The sequence below is a fragment of the Peromyscus leucopus genome, chromosome 1 (assembly GCF_004664715.2).
Source record: "Peromyscus leucopus breed LL Stock chromosome 1, UCI_PerLeu_2.1, whole genome shotgun sequence".
NCBI classification, from domain to species: Eukaryota; Metazoa; Chordata; class Mammalia; order Rodentia; family Cricetidae; genus Peromyscus; species Peromyscus leucopus.
The window spans coordinates 95,258,947-95,283,273 of record NC_051063.1 but is presented as its reverse complement, the minus strand read 5'-3'; the positions used below and the strand labels follow the sequence as shown (position 1 = coordinate 95,283,273).

The window sequence follows — 24,327 nt, the reverse complement described above, 5'->3', positions numbered from 1 at the left end:
CACATCAGCAAGTATTCTGCCACTGTGCACTACATCCCTAGTCCTGAAACACAAACTGCTAACGCTGATACTTGAGGAGACTGGAATCACCACAAAATAAAGCTCTGGGCCTACCTATAATAATGGGAAGCATTATCTAGGTGAGGTTAACTGAGGTGAGAAGACTCACCATAAAAGAGGGTGAGGTGGTTGGAACAGGAATGGCCCCAATAGGCTCACATGTTTGGATGCTTGAGCATTAAGGAGTGAAACTACTTGACAAGGATTAGGAGGGGTGGCCTTGTTGGAAGAAGTGTGTCTGTCAGGATGGGCTTTAGGGTTTCACACGCTCAAGTCAGGCCCAGTGTCCCTCTCTTCCTGTTGCCTGCGAATCAGGATGTAGAACTCTCAGCTACCATGTTCCCCGCCATGATGACAATGGACTGAGCCGGGCGGTGGTGGCGCACACCTGTAATCCCAGCACTTGGGAGGCAGAGGCAGGTGGATCTCTGTGAGTTCAAGGCCAGCCTGGTCTACAGAGCTAGTCCAGGACAGGCTCCAAAGCTACAGAGAAACCCTGTGGGGAGGGGGAGGGACGATGAACTGAACCTCTGAACTATAAATCAACCCCAGTTAAATGTTTTCCTTGTTAGAGCTGCTGTGGTCATGGTGTCTCTTCACAGCAACAAAACCCTAACTAAGGCAAGGTGATACCATTCAAAGAGCTTGGACTGAAGCAAGAAAGCCAACAAGCGCAGCACCAGCCTCCAGAGTTCCACTTTCTGAGTGCATACCAGTGTGACCAGTACTCGGGTTCCTCCTGCCATGACCTCCCTGTCTTCATGGGCTGTGAGTCAAAACATACTCTTCCTTCCCTAAGCTGTTTTCATACCAGCTTATTTTGTCACAATAATGTGAAAAATAAGTAAAGCACACCATCTATTACCTTTGGGAGGCAAAAGTATGGGTACTGCTAATTTTTCTTTATACTTTTCTATACTTACTAAAGTCACAAGTTTTGTGCATAATCTCTGTGGAAAAGAGAATAATAATAATAATAGTAAAAAAACAGGATCTTGCCTATGTGGTACAGGCTGGCCTCAAATTGGTGACCCTCTTGTCCCAGTCTTATGAGCACTAAATGCAGGCATGTGCTACCATTCTAGCTCAATCTGACTAACTTAATTTCTTTGGACCTAGTAATGAGATTTCATCTAAGAATTAGAATATTAAATTAATTCCTCATTTCTATACTATAAAACTCAATTGATTTAGTACTACAGAAGCATGTGGGGAGCAGGTGTGGTGGCGCATGCCTTTAATCCCAGGACTTGAAAGAAAAAGGCAGCTGGAGATCTGTGAGTTCAAGGCCTGCCAGGGCTACATGACAAACAAATAAATAATAAGAAAAGTCTCCCAAAACTGGATTATGTTTCCAACTTAGTTAGTATTGGTCTCCCTTTCAAGACTACCACAAATGAGGAAAACAGGGTCATTTAATAAGTAAAATTTAAGTTGTTTTTTTTTTTAATTAGCGTGTGGGGGCTGGAGAGATGGTTCAGTGGTTAAGAGCATTAACCACTCTGTCAGAAACTGGGGTCTCAGCACCCACCTGGCAGCTCACAATTCCAGTTCTAAGGGATCTGATGCCTCTTCTGGCCTCCATACACACATTGTACATATATATATTCATACAGGCTCACACACATATACAACAAATAAAACAATAAATATTTAAGATGTGTGCTTGTGTGTATGCATGTGTGCGTACTCATGCTGGGGGCATGAATATGCCACTACATACATGTAGCAAACAGAGAAGGGCTTTGTGGATTCTGTTTTCTTTTTCCACTTCTACATGAGATCAAATTCAGGTCAGCTTTTACCCACTGAACCCTGCCCATGAATACAAGTTAACATAACAATTACTTCCTTCCCAGATTTCTTCACCCATTGTCCATTTTCTGTGTTTTGCTAAGATTTTCAAAAAGGAAAGTATAGATGGATCCATACCTGTTCTCAGACTTCAGGCTCTGCGCCCTCCCTCTACCTCCTCTAAGTGTCAGCTATATAAAAGCATTCTTCCTCCTGTCAGCATGGCACTGTCTGCCCACATTTTCCATAATTACCCACACATCTCTACATAGCTCCTCCTCTCTTCGAGAAAACTGACTATAAACCAGCCATGAAAGCTCGTGCCTGCAATCCCGGCACTTGGGGAGGCTGTCTGAAGCCAGCTTGGACACACTTCTTGAAGCTCACTCCACAGATGCACTTGTGAACAACAGGACATTCTCTCATTGCCACCCTCTGAACATCACAATGGTTCTTCTGACCATCCTGCATTGCAGGAGAAATTTTTCAGGCCCTCAGTTAGACAGGAAGAGAGAGAAGGGTTCCATTCTAAATTTGAGCTGGGAATATTTCAAGCTTCCTTTGTTCTTGGTCTTGAAAATGTCTTTTTTTCCTGGTTATTCTGGTTCTTTAGAGGTTTCTAACAGTGAGTGAATTAGCTCATCCCAAATACTTTGGAATTCTAAAGTGCAATGTCTGGGTCAGAGACTGCAATTCATTCACAGCAAAATTTAATGTTTCTAGTAAGTGTTTAGAGATCTCAGTGTCAGTCTTTTCTTACCAATTCATTCTTTCCAAACTATACATAATTTACCTGATAATGGGCAAAAAAAGATTTTGCAGTTTCAGGTTTGATTTGCTTTTTTCAAATGTGCTTTTGGTGCTGTTTTTGAGGCAAGAGCTCATGTATCCCACCCAGGCTGGACTCAAACCTACTATATAGCCAAAGGGGACCTTAAATTTCTGATCTTCCTGTTTTTATCTCCCAAAGGCCGCAACTGCAGGCATTTGCCACCACCCTGCTTTCAAATGTGGTTGAGATTTCACATTTAGTGCCATCTAGCATAAATATATTTCTTGAAGAAATACTGAACAGAATCAAAGTTTTCTTTTCTTTTTTGGCTCATGAAAACAAACCTAAGAAACTGAGAAGCTGCACAGATTCTAACAATGCAAGTTTTCTTAAGGCAGCAGAAGCCATGTTAGCCACTTTATCATAAAATGAGCTCCAAAGTTTCGATCTCTAACATGCCAATAAGAAAACAAAACAAAGTTCTGAAAACAGACATACTTCTACCAGCACAGGAAAACAGAAGAGGGCTAGAGACAGAGCCCTAAGGACGGGATGCAGGCTCTAGCCCTCCCTATACCCTGCCCTTTGCAGCTCCACTTTGGTTGTTTCTCAATTACATCCTTTAGAATAAATAGTAATAGTAAGTAAAGCACCCAACAAATACTGGCTCCTTTTTTTCCCCCAAGGGCTGCCATATGTATGTCCCTTCCAAATCTGTAGTTCTGAAAACAAAATGCAGGAATACCCTTGGAGTTCCCCAATACTTCCCAAGAAAGAATACTCTGCAGGGCGGTGGTGGCACATGCCTTTAATCCCAGCACTCGGGAGGCAGAGCTAGGCGGATCTTTGTGAGTTCGAGGACATCGTGGTCTACAGAACGAGATCCAGGAAAGGCGCAAAGCTACACAATGAAACCTTGTCTCGAAAAAACCAAAAAAAAAAAAAAAAAAGAATACTCCACTGCATGGACATGGTAACACATATTCACTTCACAGAACATACAGCAGAACCCAAGGTAGCCAACATCTCAAATGTGGTGTCAAATGTGGTGGCGCACGCCTTTGATCCCAGCACTTGAGAGGCAGAGACAAGCAGATCTCTGAGTTTGATGCCAGCATGGTTACAGAGGGAGTTCCAGGACTGTCAGGGCTACACAGAGAAATCCTGTCTCCAAAAACCAAAAATAGAACATGGGTGCCTGGTGCTAATGTAACCTCAAAGCCAGAAAACTTCTTTACCCTTACCATCTTTTATAATAATAATTTTTTAAAGCAGAATTTTCAAACCACTAAAATTTTATGAATTGGTACTATCAAAACACAAACCAGCACTTGTTTTACAAAATGTTCCTTTAAAGCACTGTACTGGTCTGATCAAAGCCTTGTTGTGTTTCAAGCCCAGCTGTGGATGGGAAATGGTTCATTCACTCTGTAGAATACCAAACAACAGCCAACAACAGGGAAAAAAAAAAAAGTAAAGGGGAGTTGGGCAGTAGTAGCACACAGGAAACCTTTAATTTCAGCACTCAGGAAACAGGCAGGAGGATCCCTGTGAGTTGAAGGCCAGCCTGGTCTACAGAATGAGTTCCCGGACAGTCAGGGTTACACACAGAAACCCTGTCTTGAAAAATAAAAATTAAAAATTAAAATTTAAAAAAAAAAGTAAGGGGGCTTTTTTCCAGCCAGTAACAGAATAGTTGCAGTACAGTATTTTAAAGGGTTAGCTCTGAATTACTTGCCCGTCTAAATATGAAAGGTAAAACAACCTGGCCTCTGGAAGGAAACACAGAAGAGCTTCCTTACCTTGTAATCATCAAAAAGATACAAAATAACAACACTACACATAAAGAGAGAAAACTAATAAACATTACAATGTAATAATGCTTTTGTTCCTTGGAAGTCATCATCAAGAGACTAGAAAAGGGGTGGGAGGAGGGAGGACAGGGGAATCCGTGGCTGATATGTAAAATTAAATCAAATTATGAAATGAAATAAAAAATTTAAAAAAAGAGAGACTAAAAAGGGAATGCTGGTAAATCCCAGCACTGGAGAAGCAAAGGCAGTTAGTTACTTCTCTGTTAGTTCAAGGCCAGCCTGGTCTAAAGAGCGAGTTCCAGGACAGCCAGGCTACACAGAGAAACCCTATCTAAAAAAAAAAAAAAAAAAAAAAAAAAAAAAAAAAAAAAAAAAAAAAAAAAAAAAAAAGAGGCACAGATTAGAAAATACCTACAATATATACCACAGACTCCCACCTAGAACATAGCAAGAATTCCAGTAAGAACTTCCAGAGAAACCCTGTCTGGAAAAACAACAACCACAACAACAAAAAGTTAAAAGTACTCCTATGAAGCAAATTCTAATGAAATAGCAATACTCAAAATCGAAACTACCCATGTGCCTAGCAAATGTAGAATTCAGAGACAAAAATGTAGCAAAGTAACACAATGAAAAACATACAAAAGTGAGAATGAACAATCTGAAACTACAACCAAAGTCAATGACTGGTTATGGTTAGGCTCTCAAACATAAGTTGTGAAAAAAAAAATCAAAACACAAGGACTGGGCTATAAAGCACTTGTCTAACATGCTGGAAACCCTAGATTCAATCCCTGGTATTGCCAGAAAAAAAGGAAAAAGGTCCATGACAACTCAGAAATAAAGCAAGGACACAAAGAAAAAAGAATCCAAGACAGAGCTGGGTGTGGTAGCACATGCCATCTTACCCAGCACTCGGCAGGCTGAGGCTAACACAAGATAATATCAAGGTCGAGACCCACCTGAAAATAAAGCCAGGCCTTGTGGAGTATGCCTGTAATACCAGCACTCTGGAGTCCAAGGCAGGAGAATAGAAGAGTTGAGAGGATAGCCTGGGCTATGTAGCAAGATAAATACATATTCATCTCCTTAATGTATAAATTATGAAATAATCAGACTCCAAAAGGAAATGTTCCTCCCATCAACATCTCAGCTTCAAGTTTGACTTTGGCTTTCAGACTTTTAAAAATTCAGGAACTTAGCCGGGCGGTGGTGCACGCCTTTAATCCCAGCACTCGGGAGGCAGAGCCAGGCGGATCTCTGTGAGTTCGAGGCCAGCCTGGGCTACCAAGTGAGTTCCAGGAAAAGGTGCAAAGCTACACAGAGAAACCCTGTCTCGAAAAACCAAAAAAAAAAAAAAAAAAAAAAAAAAAAAAAAAAAAAAAAATCAGGAACTTTAATCACAGTCCTTGTTATTCTCTCTTACAAACCTCTCTTACATTCACTACTCAGCACTCAGGAAAGTGTACGGTTTGGCTGATTAAGTTCCAAGAGGTTAAGTATGCCTTACATCAGAAAACCAGAAAAGACAAAAAAAAAAAAAAAAAAAGATGAAAAAAGCCTAGCAAGCCCAAGGTCCTGGGTTCAGTCCTCAGCTCCAGAAAAGAAAAAGACAAAAGAAAAAAAAAAGAAAGAAAGAAGAAAGAGAGAGAGAGAGAGGGAGAGAGGGAGGGAGGGAGGGAAGGAAGGGAGGGAAGGAAGGGAGGAAAGAAAGAAAGAAAGAAAGAAAGAAAGAAAGAAGGAAGGAAGGAAGGAAGGAAGGAAGGAAGGAAGGAAAGAAAGAAAGAAAGAAAGAAAGAAAGAAAGAAAGAAAGAAAGAAAGAAAGAAAGAAAGAAAGAAAGAAAGAAAGAAAGAGCGAGCCAGTTAAGATCTGAAAAGAAGCTGATGTCTTTTCATAATACAACAAACTGTCATTAAGCACTTACTATATGAACCACTGTCACCAGCAAAGTGAAGAACTTCGCCTAGCTGACTCTGGGTCGAGAGAAATTTCTAAGTTGTGTAATGATCAGGATTTTAGAATCAAGAGAAAACTCAACTTTTAAGAGTTTATTACACTTACTTATTGTAAGTGGGGGTCGCAGAACAAATTACTTTGGGAACTGACTCTTTCTCTCCACAGTGTGGGTCCCCAGACGGCAGTGTTGGTAGCAAGCAAATTTACTTTCTGAGCCATCTCATTGGCCCAGAAAAATTTTTTTTTTAACTTTTTAATGATCATGTTAAATGAAAAGTAGAAAAGGTAAGGGAAAAAGACACTTTCCTAAAATTAAATCTCTAGTATATGACAAAATTAATCCCTATCTACATAACTAGGCTATCCCAACCTTATAGCTATCACTTGCAAACTACAAAAACAGAGTCTTGTCCAGCAGTGATAGCACTCACCTTTAACCCCAGCACTTGGGAGGCAAAGGGAGGCAGAGACAGGTGGATCTCTGAGTTCGAGGGCAGGCTGAGCTGTTACACAGAGAAACCCTGTCTCAAATAAATAAATAAATAAATAAATAAATAAATAAATAAAACATCAGAGATGATACACTGACCTTACGAAAAGAATAAATTCAAGGCTTTAGAGATCAATCAGGTGGCGCACGCTTAAATCAGCATTGGAGCAGAGCAGTGGATCTCTGTGATCGAGCCAGCTGGCTACCGTGAGTTCAGGAGAAAAGCTACATAGAACTGTTCGAAGACTTTAGAGATCAATCAGTGGTTAAGGGCAGTTGCAAAGGATCTGGATTCATGTCTGGCAGCTCACAAGCACCTATAACTCCAGTTCTAGGGAATCTAATGCTCCCTTCTGGCCTCAGTGGGTATGGCATACACATGATACACATACAGACAAGCAGGTTCACAAACAGAAAAGTAGGCACATACACATAAATAAAACTAAACTTTTTTCCCTTTTTTTTGGTAGTTTTGTGAACATGACTGTTTCATTGATTTCTTTTCAGTATATTTGTCATTCATATAGGAAGGCTAATGGTTCTTCTAATTATGTGTGCAAGTATGTCTGTGTAGTGTGCTCAAAGGCCAAAAGGCATCAGATGCCCTAGGACAGGAGTTATAGCTGGTTGTGAGCTGTCATGTGAGTGCTGGGGATAGAACATGAGTCCTCTGAAAAAGCAGCCAGTGTTCTTAACCACTGAGCCATTGTTCCACCCCAATAGAACCGATTCTCTGAACTTTCCTGAAATATCAGCTTAATGTATTATAATTAAAATGAGTGGAATTTGCCATCTATCTTATGAATCCTGGCCTGTGATTATTATTTCTAAGTCATTTTCTCCTGTTTCCATCACTTAAAATATCCTCAAAGTTTCTTGGTTATTTCCCCTATCATTTCTTTACAAGACCACAGAAATCACAAGCAGACCCCTGACTACCAACACAGAGGATGAGAACTGCACACTACACCAAGTACACCAAGGGACTTCTGAGGTTAGGAGATGCAAATCTTGTCCTTTCTTCTTCAAAGAAAACAGACCACATGCAAAAAGCCTGAAACATCCTGAAAACACAGCGACACGCTGGGGTGGGGAGAGCACTAGCCTTCTTAGAACCAAAGCTCTACTCACTTTTTGATCTAAGATTTCCAGAACTGATAAGAGAGGGGAGAGAAGAAAAACCCACAGCCAGCCTTACTAACTGTATGTAAGGAAGCAGATCATCTGCCTGATCTCCTGACACTGCAGCTCTACTCAGGTATGAGCTGGAGACCGAACCACAAAAAAAACCCACAGCATGTCATGACATGCCAAACTCTGTAATTCAAGACAAGTCACTAGTCAAATGCCCCATCACCAAAATATTTTTTACGTTTTAATTAAAAAGTAAAGTCACACCGGGCGGTGGTGTTGCACGCCTTTAATCCCAGCACTCAGGAGGCAGAGCCAGGCAGATCTCTGTGAGTTTGAGGCCAGCCTGGGCTACCAAGTGAGTTCCAGGAAAGGAGCAAAGCTACACAGAGAAACCCTGTCTCTGGAAAAAAAAAAAAAAAAAGTAAAGTCACATCAATACTGAGACAGCAGAGACCTGGATTCTAACAATTCTTTTCTAACTTGCTGGGTAAACATTGAACAAAAGATTTCTTTTTCCTTTTTTATTTTTTGTTTGCTTGTTTTTCGAAACAGAGTTTCTCTGTGCAACAGCCCTGGCTGTCCTGCAACTCACTCACTCTGTAGACCAAGCTGGCCTAGAACTCACAGAGATCACCTGCTTCTGCTTCCCAAGTGCTGAGATTAAAGGCATGTACCACCCCCACACAGCCAGGAGATTTTTTTTTTTTTTTCAAATGAAACTGAAAAAATTAAAAATTGTTTAAAAGTACACTGGGAAACTATAAGGTCATTTAGAAATATTAATCACTACCATCTATCAAAAGTGGTAAACAGAGTCTCTGACTCCTAGCTCTTGATACTTTTTTGCTTCTGTGACCAATATACACGAATGCATGATCATGTTTTGCACACTGGGAACTTTAGAACTCAAAGAATACTAAATGACAGCAGCCTCCACAAACCTTCTCACTGCTTATACCACTCAGCATTCCACACAAGTATTTTAGACTAAAGTAGCTAGTCCCATCTATACAGTAGACCGAAGATTGTGTGTGTGTGTGTGTGTGTGTGTGTGTGTGTGTGTGTGTGTAAAAAAGTCGGTTTTTTCTTCTACCATTCCGGACTGGCCAAAGGTGGAAAAGGCCTGGACTCTTCTACAGAAGCGCCTCTCTAAGACCCACCAGACCAAGAACTGACAATGGATTTTCTGTGGCACCAAACTGGCCCCTGGAACTAACAAATCCGGTGGTGAGGAGGAATGAGGGCCTCAATGTTCACCCTATGGCAGGCCTAAGGGGCTTCAAGCTAAGCTGTGCAGAACGCAGACAGAAGCCTGGAAGTCTGCCTAGCATGCTGGAATTTGGCCATCAGTGAGGCTGTAGCCAATGGGGGAGCAGTCCCCTCTTGGGTTCTGTCCCCTTCTTTAGTGGTGGATGTGATGTCTGTCTACTGTTGATGGGTTGTGGCAAACACTGGACCCAGTAGCCGAATTAAAGATGTTCCCAAGGCAAAAAAAAAAAAAAAAAAAAAAGTCGGTTTTTTGGGACAGGGTTTCTCTGTGTAGTCCTTGGCTGTCCTGGAACTTGCTCTGTAGACCGGGCAGACCTCCAACTCACAGAGATCCACCTTCACAGAGATCCACCTGCCTCTGCCTCACAGGTGCTGAGACTAAAGGTGTTTGCCACCACCACCTGGCTGCTAGCAATCTTGTTTGTTTGTTTGTTTTGAAACATGGTCTCATGGTCACTATGTAGACCAGTCTATCTTTAAATCATAGATCTGTCTTCCTCTGTTTCAGGCAGGCACCACCATGCCTGTCCTGGCCTAGTAACATTTTGACCAGACCACAGTGTTTATATTCATTAACCAGATTTAGAATCACCTATGACACAAAGATGGGTGTTTCCAGTGAGGTTTAACTGGGGTGGGGAGACTTACCCTAAATGCACATGGAACTGTTGCTGGAGGGCTTCTCTCCAGGTTCCACCAAGCCCCACAGTCCCACAATCCACATATAAAATAATCACTCAGACGCTTATATTACTTATAAACTGTATGGCCGTGGCAGGCTTCTTGCTAACTGTTCTTATATCTTAAATTAACCCATTTTTATAAATCTATACCTTGCCACATGACTGGTGGCTTACTGGCTTCTTTACATGTTGCTTGTCCTGGCAGTGGCTGCAGTGTCTCTCCCCCTTCTTCCTGTTTCCCCAATTCTCCTCTCTCCTTGTCCCGTCTATACTTCCTGCCTGGTCACTGGCCATCAGTGTTTTATTTATATAGAGCGATATCCACAGCATGGAACCATCCCTCAGCTAGAGCCCAGACTGACTAAAAAAGAGGGAGAAAGTGAGCTGAGCACCAGCATCATCTCTCTTTGCTTCCTGGCTGCAGATGAAGTGATCAGATGCCCCATGCTTCCACCATAATAATCTCCCTGCCATGATGGACTGCATCACCCCAGACTGAGCCAAGATAAACTCTTTCCTTCAGTTGCTTTTCAAGCAAGTATCTTAAGCATACTTACAAATTCAGTGATCAAAACTCTATCTATTGCTATTTTAATTCCTGGAGCTCTATTTGATCCCCCAAGAACATTCTGAAAACAGCTTGCAATCCAGCATACCCTCTTACTGTCCAGAATGCCAGGATCCTGTGGCTCACAGGCTTAAATACTCCAAACTAAAATGAACAACTGGCCAGACACAGTGGTGCATGCCTTTCTCTAGAGGCAGAGGAAGGTGGATCTCTGTGAATCTGAGACTAGCCTCTACATAGTGAGCTCCAACCCAGCCAAGGATACATAGTAAGACCCCACCTCAAGAAAAATAAAATAAAATAAAAATAATAAATTAAAAATTGGGCCAGTGCCGGGCAGTGGTGGCGCGCGCTTTTAATCCCAGCACTCGGGAGGCAGAGCCAGGCAGATCTCTGTGAGTTCGAGGCCAGCCTGGTCTACAGAGCAAAATCCAGGAAAGGCGCAAAGCTACACAGAGAAACCCTGTGTGTGTGTGGGGGGGGGGACTGGGCCAGCAAGATGGCTCATCATGTAAAGATGCTTGCTGCCAATTCTGAGGACCTGAATTTGAACCCTAGAAGCTACACAATAGGAGAATCAACTCCCAAAAGTTGTCCTCTGATTTCCACATACATGCTATGACACATGTATACCCATATATACACAAAAATAAATGTAATAAAAATTTTAAATCAACACAAAATACCTGGAATATGGATATTCTACTAATATCTACCTTATTTAATAACTGAAAGTAAACCTGAAAGTTTAGTAATGACAGACAAAATTTCATCACTGAATGGAAGTCACCAGCTTCTGTGGAAAGGCAAGCCTTTGGCAGGGGACTGTTCCACAGCAGCAGGAACTGAAAGCACAGGGCCCCTTCTGTGTAGTCCTGAGAGCTCTACACCCATCTGATAATTACAGGAGCAGCGCCAGGCAAGAGCCAAGCAACGCCCAACTACACCTTCTACCAGACTTAACCAAAAAGGAAGTTTCTAAAAGGAAATGGGCCTGGAAAAGAATGTTACCAAAGGAGACCTTAGGCAAAGAAACTATTTTTAACCTAGGAAGGAAGGAAGGAAGGAAGGGCTGAACAGAATAAAGAATTTGATTTAAGCACCAAACACTGACTCAGGATCTCCTCAAGAAAGGTGCAGAGCCCTGAAGTCATTAAAGTGAAGTCCACTCATTTTCCACATGGCCTTCACCACCTGAGGAAGTGGGGGGGGGGGGCCTCTCTCTGGTGTACCAGTTCAGTCTCGGAACAAATTCGGTATGCGTTTGAAACTGCCTTGGGCTGCATCTTCATTTCCTGAGTGCTAGCCTTCTTCAGACTTCTTCCTTGTTCTGCCTTGCAAAAGAAACACATGACCTTACTTGGGAAATCTCCCCCTATTACAGCAGCCTTGACTTTGGGCAAGCAGAAGCCTGAGGTGAGCCATCAAGATTGGTGGGGTCTTACTATGTTTCCTGTAGCTAGTAAGCTAGGTTTCAGGGCAGAGACACTGAGAATTGGCCTGGAACTCACAGACTGGTAGAGAAAGATCAAAATACTTTCCATTCATATTTACTCCCAGTTTGAAGAAACTCGCTCACCAAACATTTCTGGGGATCAAACCCAGGATTTCATGTATGCCAAACAAGCATTCTACCACTGGTTCACATCCCCAGTAATTCATCACTCTTTGTTTTAGTGGGAGGGGGCGCAGGGATGAGATGGAGAGTGGGGATGGAGGGGGAGCTAATCTCTCTGTATAGCTCAGGCTGGGCTGAACTAGGGACGTACTGCCTCTGCCTCCAGTGCTGAGATTACAAGCATGCACTGTCACACTCAGCTCTCAAGCTTCATCTGTATAAAATGAGAAAAAGTCTATTTCTTTTAAATAAGATATCTTTCTTTAGCATCAGGAATAGGAAATCAAAACCCACATTACACACATAGGATGGATAGCTATAACCAAAAAGACATTCAGCCAGGCCTGATGGGTCACACCTATAATCCTAGCACTCAGGAGGCTGAGGCAAGAGGATCACCACAAGGTCAAGCCCAGCCTGAGCTATATCTTAAGTCCCAAGACAGTCTGCCTGTGCTACAGGGTAAAAAACTCTTGTCTCAAAACAAAGTAAAACAAGACAGAAAGACTGTACTGTTGGGAATACATGGATGCTAGTGGAAACAGTGGCTGGTGGGGCAATTTTGGAAAACAAACTAGCAAGCAATTGCTCAAAAGGTTAAACAAAGTTTTCATATGACCTAGCAATTTCATTCCTAGGTATGCAAGCCAAGGGAAACCGAACCATATGCCCACCAAAAACCATGTATGAAATAGTCACAACATTACTCATAATAATTAAAAAGTAGAAACAACTCAAATATTAATCAACTAATTGCATGATTTATGTCACAGAATACTAATCAGCCACAAAAAAAGAACAGTAGAGTCATGTGTGGTGGTGCACATCTAATTCAAGCAGGTGGAGGCAAGAGGTAGAGGCAGAAGGATCCAAATTCAAGGCCAGCCTTGGCTACATGAGTCTCTGTCTTAATTGGGAAACAAAGGGAAATCTGAGCCTGAATAAAAGGCCTTAATGTCTGCTACTATCCCATCATACAAATATCTTACTTCTCTCATCCCCATTAGACAACTGCAAAGCACATAAACCATCACTCAAGTAGCAGAAAAGAAGAATGGGAAGTGGCATGGAAAACAAATACTCTCTTCCTTTCTCTGGACCTTGGTTTCTCATTTGTAAAATCAGGTTATATGATCTCTAAGTATGCTTCCCTGTCTGACATTTCGAGCCTTAAAGTTCCAATTTTATCCAGGTACAGTGGCACACACATAAATCCTAGTTCAAGGAAGCATACTTAGAGATCATAATGGCCTGAGCTTCCTACATAGGGAGTCACAGGTCAGCCTGGACTACATGGCAAGACATCATTTTCAAAAAGAAAAACCATTCTAATCTCACCGCTCAGTACATCTAAGAATTTCCACCTGACAAGCCCTCTGCTCTGGAGTTCCTAGACAGAATATTCCCTCTCTTCAAAAGGGACATTCAGGGTGCTAGAGAGATGGCTCAGTCGTTAAGAGCATTGGTGGCTCTTCCAGAGGACCCTGGTTTAATCCAGCACCCCACATGGCAGCTCACAACTGTCTGTAACTCCAGTTTCAGGGGATCTGGCATCCTTACACAGACACACATACAGGCAAAACACCAATGCACATAAATTTTTAAGGTGACATTTAGAGATTATTTCAGTGTATTCTTTCAATACCGTGCCTGTCTCTCTGTCTCTCTCTCTGTCTCTCTCTGTGTCTCTCTCTCTGTCTCTCTCTGTCTCTCTCTCTGTCTCTCTCTCTCTCTCTCTCTCTCTCTCTCTCTCTCACACACACACACACACACACACACATACACACACACAGGGTTTCTTGTGTAATAGCCCTGGTTATCCTGGGACTCACTCTGTAGACCAGGCTGGCCTTGAACTCACAAAGATCTGCCTGCCTCTGCCTCCCAAGTGCTAGAATTAAAGGTATGTTCCACCACCACCTGGTGGTGCCTTTCTTTTAATGTGACTATTAGCTCATCTTCTCTTCCAGCCCACACTTACCTTTCAAGTCAAAACAGCTATTTACTGCTTCCCTAGACTTCTATGATCCTTGACTGTGTCTGCATAGAAAAGATTGTGAAAGAATTTTTTTCCCTAATTTTAATTTTTACTTTCTGCTTTTTTTTTTTTATAATGGGGGTCTCACTACGCAGCCAGACTGGTCTGGAATTCACACACATCTGTCTCTACCTTCCTGATGATGAAATTACTTGGAAGCATTTTTAATTTTGGTTTCTTTTTCTTTGAGATGAGGGTCTCATGTAGCCCAGGATAAACTCAAACTAGCTATGAAGACAAGGATGACCTTAAATGTCTAACTCTCCTGCATCTTGAACCTTCCCAGTGCTAGGATTACAGATGTGGACCACTATACCCAGCCTGTTTAAGCATCTTTGATTTGCTTTTTCTGGACACAGCTTGTTTTGTTTTGTTTGTTTTGAGTATTTGGAAACTACCAGAGAAATAATACAACTTAACTGGGTTGGAGAAGAGAACACAGGTTCCTCTCAGTGCCTAACCAGAGAATCTGAGCGCAATTCCTAATTTCATAAAGTTTCACGGACTATGACATCACCAATTTGGGAGCAATCAAACAGGCTAAGAAGAGAAAAATGCACCCTAGAGAGTCTCAGCATGGACTGTACAAAGTTATTTGTATTCTGTTTTGTTGTGCTCAAAGAGTCCCCATGGGTCATCCAGATTCCCTAATCAACCCACCAGAAGTGAAAAGGGTAGGAAAAAAAAAAATCCCTCAATCAGTGTCTGCTCTGACAAAGGCAAGCTACTGGATAAACGATCTTGGCATTACACTACTGCAACCAAATTTAAAATACACAAAATGCCTTCTTACACGTTTTCTCAACTCATCTTTATTTTCCCAATAAGCCTGCACAGGGATAGAATTTTAACTTGCTGAGAAGCCAGATAATTAACAGATATTCATAAAGAGAATAACATTTCTTTTTTAGTAAAAGATAATGCTTTTTTTTTTTTAAGTTTCAGTTTAAGTTTTCAGTAAAACCTTTTTAGTTGCAGTGCTGGTAATCTAATTTGCTTGAGGCACAAATATTGCCAACAGCAAAACAACACTGTCTCATCCCAACTCAAACCCCATTTTCTTTTCTTTCCTTAATGTCCTGAGAATGACCTGGAACTCCAGACTCCCCTGCTTCCACCTCCCAAGGGCAGGGTTTACACCACCCCTTAAGGCTGTCTTTATTTTCTAAAACCAAACATCTACACAATTTAGCATACATTCAATGGCACAATATAAAAATAACAATAGTTATTCTACCTTTGAGCTTCATCCAGAAAATTGTTATTTTTATTGTTATTTTATTCATCCAGAAAAACTGTTGTTTTTAACCCTTCTCAACATGTCAGTTTGCTTTTCTTTTTTCTTTTTGGCCAGGGTCTCACTATGAAGCCCTGTTTGGCCCTAAACTTGTGGAATCCTCCTGCTTCTGCCTCGCAAGTGCTGGAATTATAAATGCACACCAGCACTGGTGACCATGTTACTGTTTTTTAAAGACTTCCAGAGGGGCTACTGTATACAGCACAATATCACCACAGAAGCACTGGACCAATGGTCAAGAACTACAAGCCCTGCTCTCCTTGTGGGCCTCATTTTCCTCTCAGATTCTCTCCAACACCAAGACCTAGAACCGTATTCCAATAACTACATCATCCCAAAGTCTAAAGTTAATACATATGAAACAGATGACAACATCTGTCTGCAGTGTAGAATTAGACGGCATAAAAAGGTGAGCTTGGAATACTAAAGCTGCCCCCAACAGGAGGCTCAGCTAGCATCAATCCATCACTACTTCATGATTTTTTTAAATAAAGTATCAGTTTCTCATATGTTAAAAAGACAATCCATTTCTGCCATCTGAAGTGTGCACTTAGTTTTTTTCAAAAGAAATACTGGAATTTTTATGGTGACAAAAAAAAAAAGCAAAACTGTCCTAGCATCTCTTAAGCAGTGTGAAATCCAGTCAACAGGATGATCAAAAGGGGAGACACCGTACAGCGCGCAGTGACCACACACGAGACAGAAAGGGAAAGGAGTTCCCCTCATCAAATCGGCATGACATAACTTGAACGTCTAACGCAAGCCTCCACCCACTGAAACATGCTTACTGGCCACTCCAGACAAAAACTTTTCAAAACTGTCGCAACTCAAAGGTTTCAGTGCGGGCGCGGAGGAATTCACCGGGGATTTCATAATTCTTACACTTTCAAGCAATGGGTGCCAAATCTCGTCAGGACCTCACTGTCACTCCCCCACCACTTCCCCTTTGAAAGATAACTTGAGAGGCATCAGAACACAGCACAACATGTCTAACTGGGACGTCGCCCTTCTATTCACAAATGACCCTCGCCTGGTAAAGGACATAACTTTCATAAAAAGGCATGGCCCCGGGTGCAAGTTCTTTTCTAGTGCCAAGGGAGAAATCATTCTTCGTGTAACTCAAGTTCAATTTGTCACTTGGTGTCTCGTCCAGAGGGGCCGAGTTGTGGGGGGAAAAGCCCGGGGCCTGGCCTGCTCAGAAGTGAGTTATAACGGTTTTGAGGAACTGGTCTCACCGGCTTCTTGGGAAGAGGCCAGATAAACTCAAGTTTTTGTTTTGCTCTTTTGAAAAGTCTGGGTGGGACTAACTCTCACTAGGACGTGAGCTAACTTCTACCCTCCCAAAAGGGTGCTGGAAGGCACGCTCCCCTTCTTTCTGCGCTAAACCACTCGACCTCCCGGGCGCACACAGCGCCCGCGTCTTCTTCGCAGGTCGCCGACGCCGTGCCCACCGCGCGTGGGGCAGCAGGCCCTCGGGCCCCGCGCGCGTCCCGTCCCCTCGTCCGACCCTCGCCGGGCTCCCGGGACAAAGCGAGGACCGCGGGCCCCCGCCCGGGCTCGGCGCGCACTCACCCGACAGCTCGTCCGGCTCCAGTCCGGTCTCGGTGTCCAGCCCGCAGATGACAAAGTAGTCGGCGAAGCGACTGGGCGCCGAGCCCCCTCCGCCGCCGCCGCTCATGGCGCCGGGCCGAGCCGGGCGAGCCGCGCGGAGCCGAGCCCCCGCCCCCGGCCGCCCGCTCGCCCTCGGCCGCCGCTCCCGCCGCCGCCGCTACCGAGGCTCGGGCCGCCGCCCCCGGGCCTGGCCGGGTCCCAGCGGCCGCCGCTGCCGTGCCGGGGCAGGGGGGCGCTGGACCACCCCGCGCCGCATCCTGGACTGTCCTCCGCGCCGCGGCCCGAGCAAGCCTGAGGAAGGGCGGAGAGCGGCTGCCCGCCCCACCGCGGCCCCCCACCCGCCGCCGCTGCCGCCGCCACCGCGTGCGCACGCGCGGTCGGGGAGGGGCGGGCGCCGGGCGCAAAGGATGACGTGATGCTCTTTGGGCCCCGGGGGCCCGGGCTTCCAGAGCAGTCGCCGCAGTGTAGCCAGCGGCCGGCCGCCGGGATCCCGCGACTACGGCAGCCCTCACGGGACTGCGACGCTTTTTGGAAGACTGGGGGGTTGCGGGAAGAGTGGGCCGTGGGGGTAGAGCTGAGACCCTGGCCCGTGCTGACGGTGTCACCGGGATAGAGTTTCAGGACTGAGCTGTGAAGCCCACCGGATCCTGGTCCTAGACTGTCACCACACAACAGCTTCTCCTTGTCCCCGTTCCTCGGTGTCAGTGACGGGGCTTTCCCAATAGATCTGAGGAAACCCTGTTCTTTGGAGAGGGTGGGTCAGTTTATCTTATATTTACCCTTAATTTGCAGATAGGGAAACTGAGGTTCAAAGAAAAGCAAGAGACAAAACCTTCTCTTGAATGCCGAGTTCTCGGACAGCTCACCACCCCGCACCCCACAAGGAGGGCTTCTTCCATGCACCAAGCTGTCTCTCCACCTTCTAAGAGGCCCCAGCCACTTAGAAGTTCTTTCTTTTCATGCTGTCAGAATTTGCCCTCCCTCCCTTTTTCCTTCCTTCCTTCCTTCCTTTTTTCCTTCTTTCCTTTCTTCCTTCTTTCCTTCCTTCCTTCCAGTGTGCCTGAGAGAGTGAAACCTGACCCTGTCTCTGACCTCAACCACAGACCCTCTGATTTCATTCCCCCCAGAAGCTAGACAGATGTGTCGTTTCTTTTGTTTTTTGAAAGGGGTCTGTGTAGCCCTGACTGACTCAGAATTCACTATGTGCTTGTACCGACCTGTAGCGATTCTCTTACTTCTGCCTCCTTGGTGCTGGGCTTACGGGCCTGTACCGCCACACCAGGCTCAGGTGGGTCTTTTAACTTAACTTCAGATGCCACGAAAGCGATACACTGTAGTGATTGCTAACACGAGCTGTAGAAACAATCCTCCGGTCTGAATCCCTACTTTTTTATAATTTACAGTGAGTGATGTTGACAAGTTATTTATGTAATCTGTAGGTGCCAGCAGGCATTGTTTTTGTGAAAGCATAAAGCAAATGCCATGCATAGGTAAAGTGGTGAGGATTATATCCAGAACATAAAAGACACTCCAGAAGCATTACACTTCACCATCATTGTTGCAGAATGGTGCGCTCAAGGTCTACTCTGGCAGGCAGCCAACTAAGGACTATAGAAAGCAGTTGGCTTTCCCAAGGGCTGAACCTGGGCTCTCTCCTGGGTTCTGTCTCGAGTATTTCTCTCAAGTACTGGATCCCTTCGGGAGCATGGTCGAGAGGTCACAACCAACATCACTGGAAACCATAGCATCTGCTCCCTGGATCTAACCTCCCTGAACAGATGGAAGAAAACTCCAGAGATGAGGGCAGCTTTACAAAGTCCATCTGAGGTGATGCCACCTTATACTGCATGCTTGCTTGGGGCAAGGACTGTGCAGGGGGCTCAGAGAGCTAAACAGCAAGGACAAGGAAGCCTGTTGCTGTTGGGTCGTGATCAGGGAAGGCTTCCAGAGATCCAGGGGATAAACAAGAATTCTTACATCAGATACATAACATGAGCCACAACAGAGTGGAAAAAAAAAACCCATACCTTTGGGAAGCATCAAGGAATGCACTAATATGGAAGGTAGGAAAGTCAGGTATGATGGAGCAAGCCTATAATCCCAGCATCCTGGAGGCCAAGCAAAAGGATTATAGATCTGAAGCCAGCCTGACTACACAGTACAGACCCCATCTCAAAAAAAAAAAAAAAAAAAAAGCAAACCAAGCCAGAGTATTAACAAGGGTTGAAAACTGAAAACAGAGAGGGAGAAAAGGCTTGGGGCAGGACAGGCTTCAAGTGCCAGGTATAAAACTGACCCCAGAAAGAGTACAGATCACGTAAAATTAAAGGATCACTTGGAGGTGATATTATAGAGGAGACTTGGGGTGGGGGTGGAGAATTTCAATCAAAACTAAAGAAAAAAAGAAGAGATTTGGAAAAAGAATAAATGTCCTCAGTTTTAAACTCCAGAAATGTTTTACCCAGACTAGCCAGCTGCTAGAAGATCTCTCTTACACTAACTCAACCCATAAGACACAAGTTGAAAACAAATCTATGACCGTATTAATTCGTCTTGAGAAATGGTAGCTGCTCAGAGGCCTAGAATACTCAACTGTAAAGTGATCTCCTTCCCAGCAGTACATAGAATAATTGCTTCTTAGAGAGTCAGAGGAAATATAGAAGTAGACGTCACCAGTTAGTGACTAAGGCTCTGTTCCCACTCCTCAGACTAGCTCTGTAAAGAAGGCACATCAGTTAACCTCTCCCGGACAAGAACTGTCATTCTTTTGCTTTGTTTTGTTTTTAATTATTGTGTGTGTGGTTTTTTAAATTTATTTATTTTTATTTTATTTGCATTGGTGTTTTGCTGCATGTATGACTGTGTGAGGATATCAGATCTTGAGATACAGACAGTTGTGAGCTGCCATGTGGGTGCTGGGACTTGAACCCAGGTCCTCTGGAAGAGCAGTCAGTGCTCTTAACCACTGAGCCATCTCTCCAGAACCCATCACTCTTTTTTTTAAATTACTTTATTTTTATTTTTTATTTTATATGTATTGGTGTTTTGCCTGCATGTATGTCTGTGTGAGGGTGTCAGATCCCCAAAGCTGGAATTCCAAGCAGGTATGAGCTGCCATGTAGGTGCTGGAAATTGAACCCAGGAACTCACCCTGTAGCCCAGGCTGGCCTTGAACTCAAAGAGAGATCTGCCTGCCTCTGCCTCCCAAATGCTGGGACTAAAGGTGTGTGCTACCACTGCCTGGCCCATTCTTGGTCCAGTCATTCTTACCTCTCAATAGATTACAGTGCAGATTCAGAAATTAATTGAAAAATTAATGGATTTTAAATATTGAGAGTATTATATACTTGCATTGTTTTGTTTGAGACAAGGTCTCTCTCTCTCTCTCTCTCTCTCTCTCTCTCTCTCTCTCTCTTTTTCTCTCTCCCACAGTCTATGAAGGCTTTTTATTAATGTGTTTTACATCTCTAGAAAATGAATCACAGGTTTTTTCCTCCTGTGTGTTTTCGTCTTGCTTCTTCATGGTCCATGATGCCAGCTGAGGTTGTCAGTACAGTGAAACCAAACTGACGGCATGGGAGATCGTTCTGCCATTTTTCCAGGTCTTTGAGTTGCACATCAAATCTAGGGCTTATCACTCCACACTTGGTCAAGCTGTGTGTGTGTGTGTGTGTGTGTGTGTGTGTGTGTGTGTGTGTGTGTGACTTCGTATAATTCAGGCTGTCCTGAAACTCCATATATAGCTAAGGATGGATTTGAACTCCTAATCTGAGCTTCCTGCTCTACTTCCTGAGGGCTAGAATTACAGATCTATGCCACAATACTTAGTTTATGTGACGCTGGGTTTGAATTCAGAGCTGTCTTCTGACTAAACTATATCCTTAACCCTTTATTTTTTTCCCTAAGTGAATTTGTTTCAAAGTATTTGTTTTTATTTCATGTGCACAAGTGTTTGCCTGCATGTATGTATGTGTACCACATATGTACTGATCTCCTGGAACTGGAGTTACATACAGTTAGGAGCTGCCATGTGGCTGTTGGGAACTGAACCCTGGTCTTCTACAAGAGCAGCAAGTGCAACGAAGTCGCACACACACACACACACACACACACACACACACACACACACACACAGAGGCAAGGTACATTGAGTATGATGGTACACGCCTATAACCTGGGACAGAGAAGCAGAATTCCAGTTCAAAACTAGCTTGAGCTACATAGCAAGACTCTGCCTCAAAGCAAAGGGCTGAGGTACAGTTCAGTGGTAGCCTAGCACACTCAAAGCCCTGGGTTCAATCCTCAGCACCTAAGAAACATGTAAAAAAGTTACAGAATTGTACACAGTAGCTGAAACATAGAAGCAACCCAAGTGTCCACTGGCAGATTAATGGACAATGGATAAACAAAATGTAATATAGACCACAAGAGAATATCATTAAGCCCTTAAAAAGAAGGGAATCAGACTAGGGTGTAGCCCAGTTGGTAGAATGCTTGCTCAGCATGAACAAAGCCCTGCACTCCATCCTCAGCATGGCAGGAACGAGACAGCAGCGCAGACGTTGTAATTCCAGCACTCGGGGTGTACATGCAAGAGGACCAGAAGTTCAAAGTCATTTTTAGCTACATAGGGAGGTAAGGGTCAGGCTAGGCTACAGGAGACCTACTTTAAAATACATATACGTGTGTGTGTGTGTGTGTGTGTGTGTGTGTGTGTGTGTGTGTGTGTGTGTGTAGTATTTAGGGTCTGGAGAGATGGGTTAGTAGTTAAAAGCACTTGATCTTGCAGAGGACCAGGGTCCAGTTCCCAGCACCCACACAGTTGCTCACAATCAGCTGTAAACTCCAGTTCCAGAAGATTCAATCCCTTCTTCTGGCCTCTGTGGGCCCTGTACACACAATGTACACAGACATACATGCAGAAAAAACATCCTGTCTTAGTGTCTCTATTGCTTCAATGAAATGACCAAAAAGCAACTTGGGAAGGAAAGGGTTTATTTGGCTTATGCTTCCATATCACTGCTAGGAAGTCAGGACAGGAATTCAAACGAGGCAGGAACCTGGAAGCAGGAGCTGATGCAGAGGCCATGGAGGGGGGCTACTTACAGGCTTGCTTCACATGGCTTGCTCAGCCTGCTTTCTTATAGAACCAGGACCATAGCCCAGGGATGGCACCATCCACAATGAGCTGTGCCCTCCTCCATCAATCCTAATTAAGAAAATGCTGCCGGGCAGTGGTGGCGCACGCCTTTAATCCCAGCACTCTGGAGGCAGAGGCAGGCGCATCTTTGTAAGTTCGAGGCCAGCCTGGTCTACAGAGCGAGATCCAGGAAAGGCACAAAGCTACACAGAGAAACCCTATCTCGAAAAACCAAAAAAGAAAAGAAAAAAAAAAAAAAGAAAGAAAATGCCCTACAGATTTGCCTGCAGCCTGATTGTGGAGGCATTTTCTTAATTGGGGTTGCCTCCTCTCAGATGACTTTAGCTTGTGTCAGGTTGACATAAAACTAGACAGTACATACCCATACACATAGAATTGAAAGAAAAAATGTTTGTGGTTTTTCAAGACAGGGTTCTCTGTGTAGCCCTGGCTGCCCTGGAACTAGCTCTGTAGACTAGGATAGCTTTGAATTCATAAAGATCTGCCTGCCTCTGCCTCCCAAGTGCTGGAATTAAAGGCATGTGCTACTGCCACCTGGCTTAAAAATAAAAAATTTTAAAAATCTTAAAAAAAAAAAAAAAAAAAAAGCGGGGCGGTGGTGGCGCACGCCTTTAATCCCAGCACTCGGGAGGCAGAGCCAGGCGGATCTCTGTGAGTTTGAGGCCAGCCTGGGCTACCAAGTGAGTCCCAGGAAAGGCACAAAGCTACACAGAGAAACCCTGTCTCAAAAAAAAAAAAAAAAAAAAATCTTAAAAAAAAAAAGTATTTGCTTTGCTCAATGAAAAGTTCTACTGTGTAAACAAAGGAAACCACTGATCCTTCACCAATACAGTTTGTTGTTTTATTTCTATTATTTGTTTTGAGACACAGTCTCACTGTTAGGCCAGGGTCTCTGGAGTGTTAGGGTTATAAGCATGTGTCACCATGCTCAGTACTCCTAGCCATCTCTGATTGATTTTCACCTAAGAGGTCACACCTATTTCCCGTTCTCACACCCTGCTGCCCCACCTTGCTTATAAACAGGACTTCTCCTGTCTCTCAACAACTCACTTTCTAAAGGAATTGAAAATCAGGCCACACTCCCACAATGCTCTCGGCACAGAGTTAAGCAGCTATGCTATTTTATGGTTTTACAGTTCCTCAATGATGGCCTTAACCAGGGCCTGGTGCCTCCGTGTTCATTTGTTACCTATCTAATCCTAAATCTCATGGCAAAAAATTTCTTGTGAGCCCCAGAAGATGTATACAGTCAGATATTTTCATTTGTTCACTGATTTCTCCAAAGCCTCTTTTGGGGGAGCCTTTCTCTGTCATCCTTATTATGGCAGCTCTATCTGTATCACTTTTATTCTTACTTTGAACTAAACCTCTTAATGAAACTCCTCTCGAGGTTTTTTGTTTTTGTTTTTTGTTTTGTTTTGTTTTTTCTTCAAGACAAGGTTTCTCTGTGTAGTTTTGGAGCCTGTCCTGGAGCTCACTCTGTAGACCAGGCTAGCCTCGAACTCACAGAGATCCACCTGGCTCTGCCTTCCGAGTGCTGGGATTAAAGGCATGCACCACCACCACTCAGCTCGAGGTTTTTCAAAAAGATTTATATTGTGAGTGTTTTGTCTGCATATATGTGTACTGCATGTGTTCCTGGTGCCTGCAGAGGTCAGAAAAGAGCATTGGAGTCCTGGGAACTGGAATTATAGATGTAGCTCTGGCTTGCCTGGAACTAGCTATGTAGACCAGGCTGGCCTTAAAATCTGAGATCCACCTGCTTCTGTCTCCTAAGTGCATGTGCCACCATGCTTGGTCACCTCTCCCAGTTTTAAAGGAAAATTTCTCTTTATGGTTAAAGCCTCTATTAAGCTATTTCTGATACTTTATTCCCATGTGTACATGTGTCTGAAGAAGCCAGAAAAGGATATTGGATTGCCTGGAGCTGGCGTTCCTGAGCCACCTGACTTGAAGTTCTGAGTAGGAGCCCGACTCCAGGAAGAGCAGAAAGCACTCCTAACTGAAGAGTGGTCTCTATAGCCCTACTGTTTTTTTCTAATGGTCTCCCACCTCACAGC

The 24,327-nt window shown here is 43.8% G+C and overlaps 1 protein-coding gene across 3 annotated transcripts in view; it reads right to left on the bottom strand.

Annotated features, from left to right (window-relative positions):
- The window catches only part of Dennd5a (DENN domain containing 5A), a 72,377-nt gene extending 54,906 nt beyond the window's left edge, over positions 1-17,471 (bottom strand). The window contains exon 1 of one of the 3 annotated variants that reach the window (XM_028894621.1): positions 17,068-17,471. In XM_028894621.1, coding sequence (XP_028750454.1) covers positions 17,068-17,173 — 106 coding nt within the window. In that variant the 5' untranslated portion in view covers positions 17,174-17,471. The remainder of the gene's footprint in view (positions 1-17,067) is intronic. The other 2 variants (XM_028894622.2, XM_028894620.2) reach the window with 2 other exon arrangements.
- Between the last annotated feature and the right edge of the window lie 6,856 nt (positions 17,472-24,327).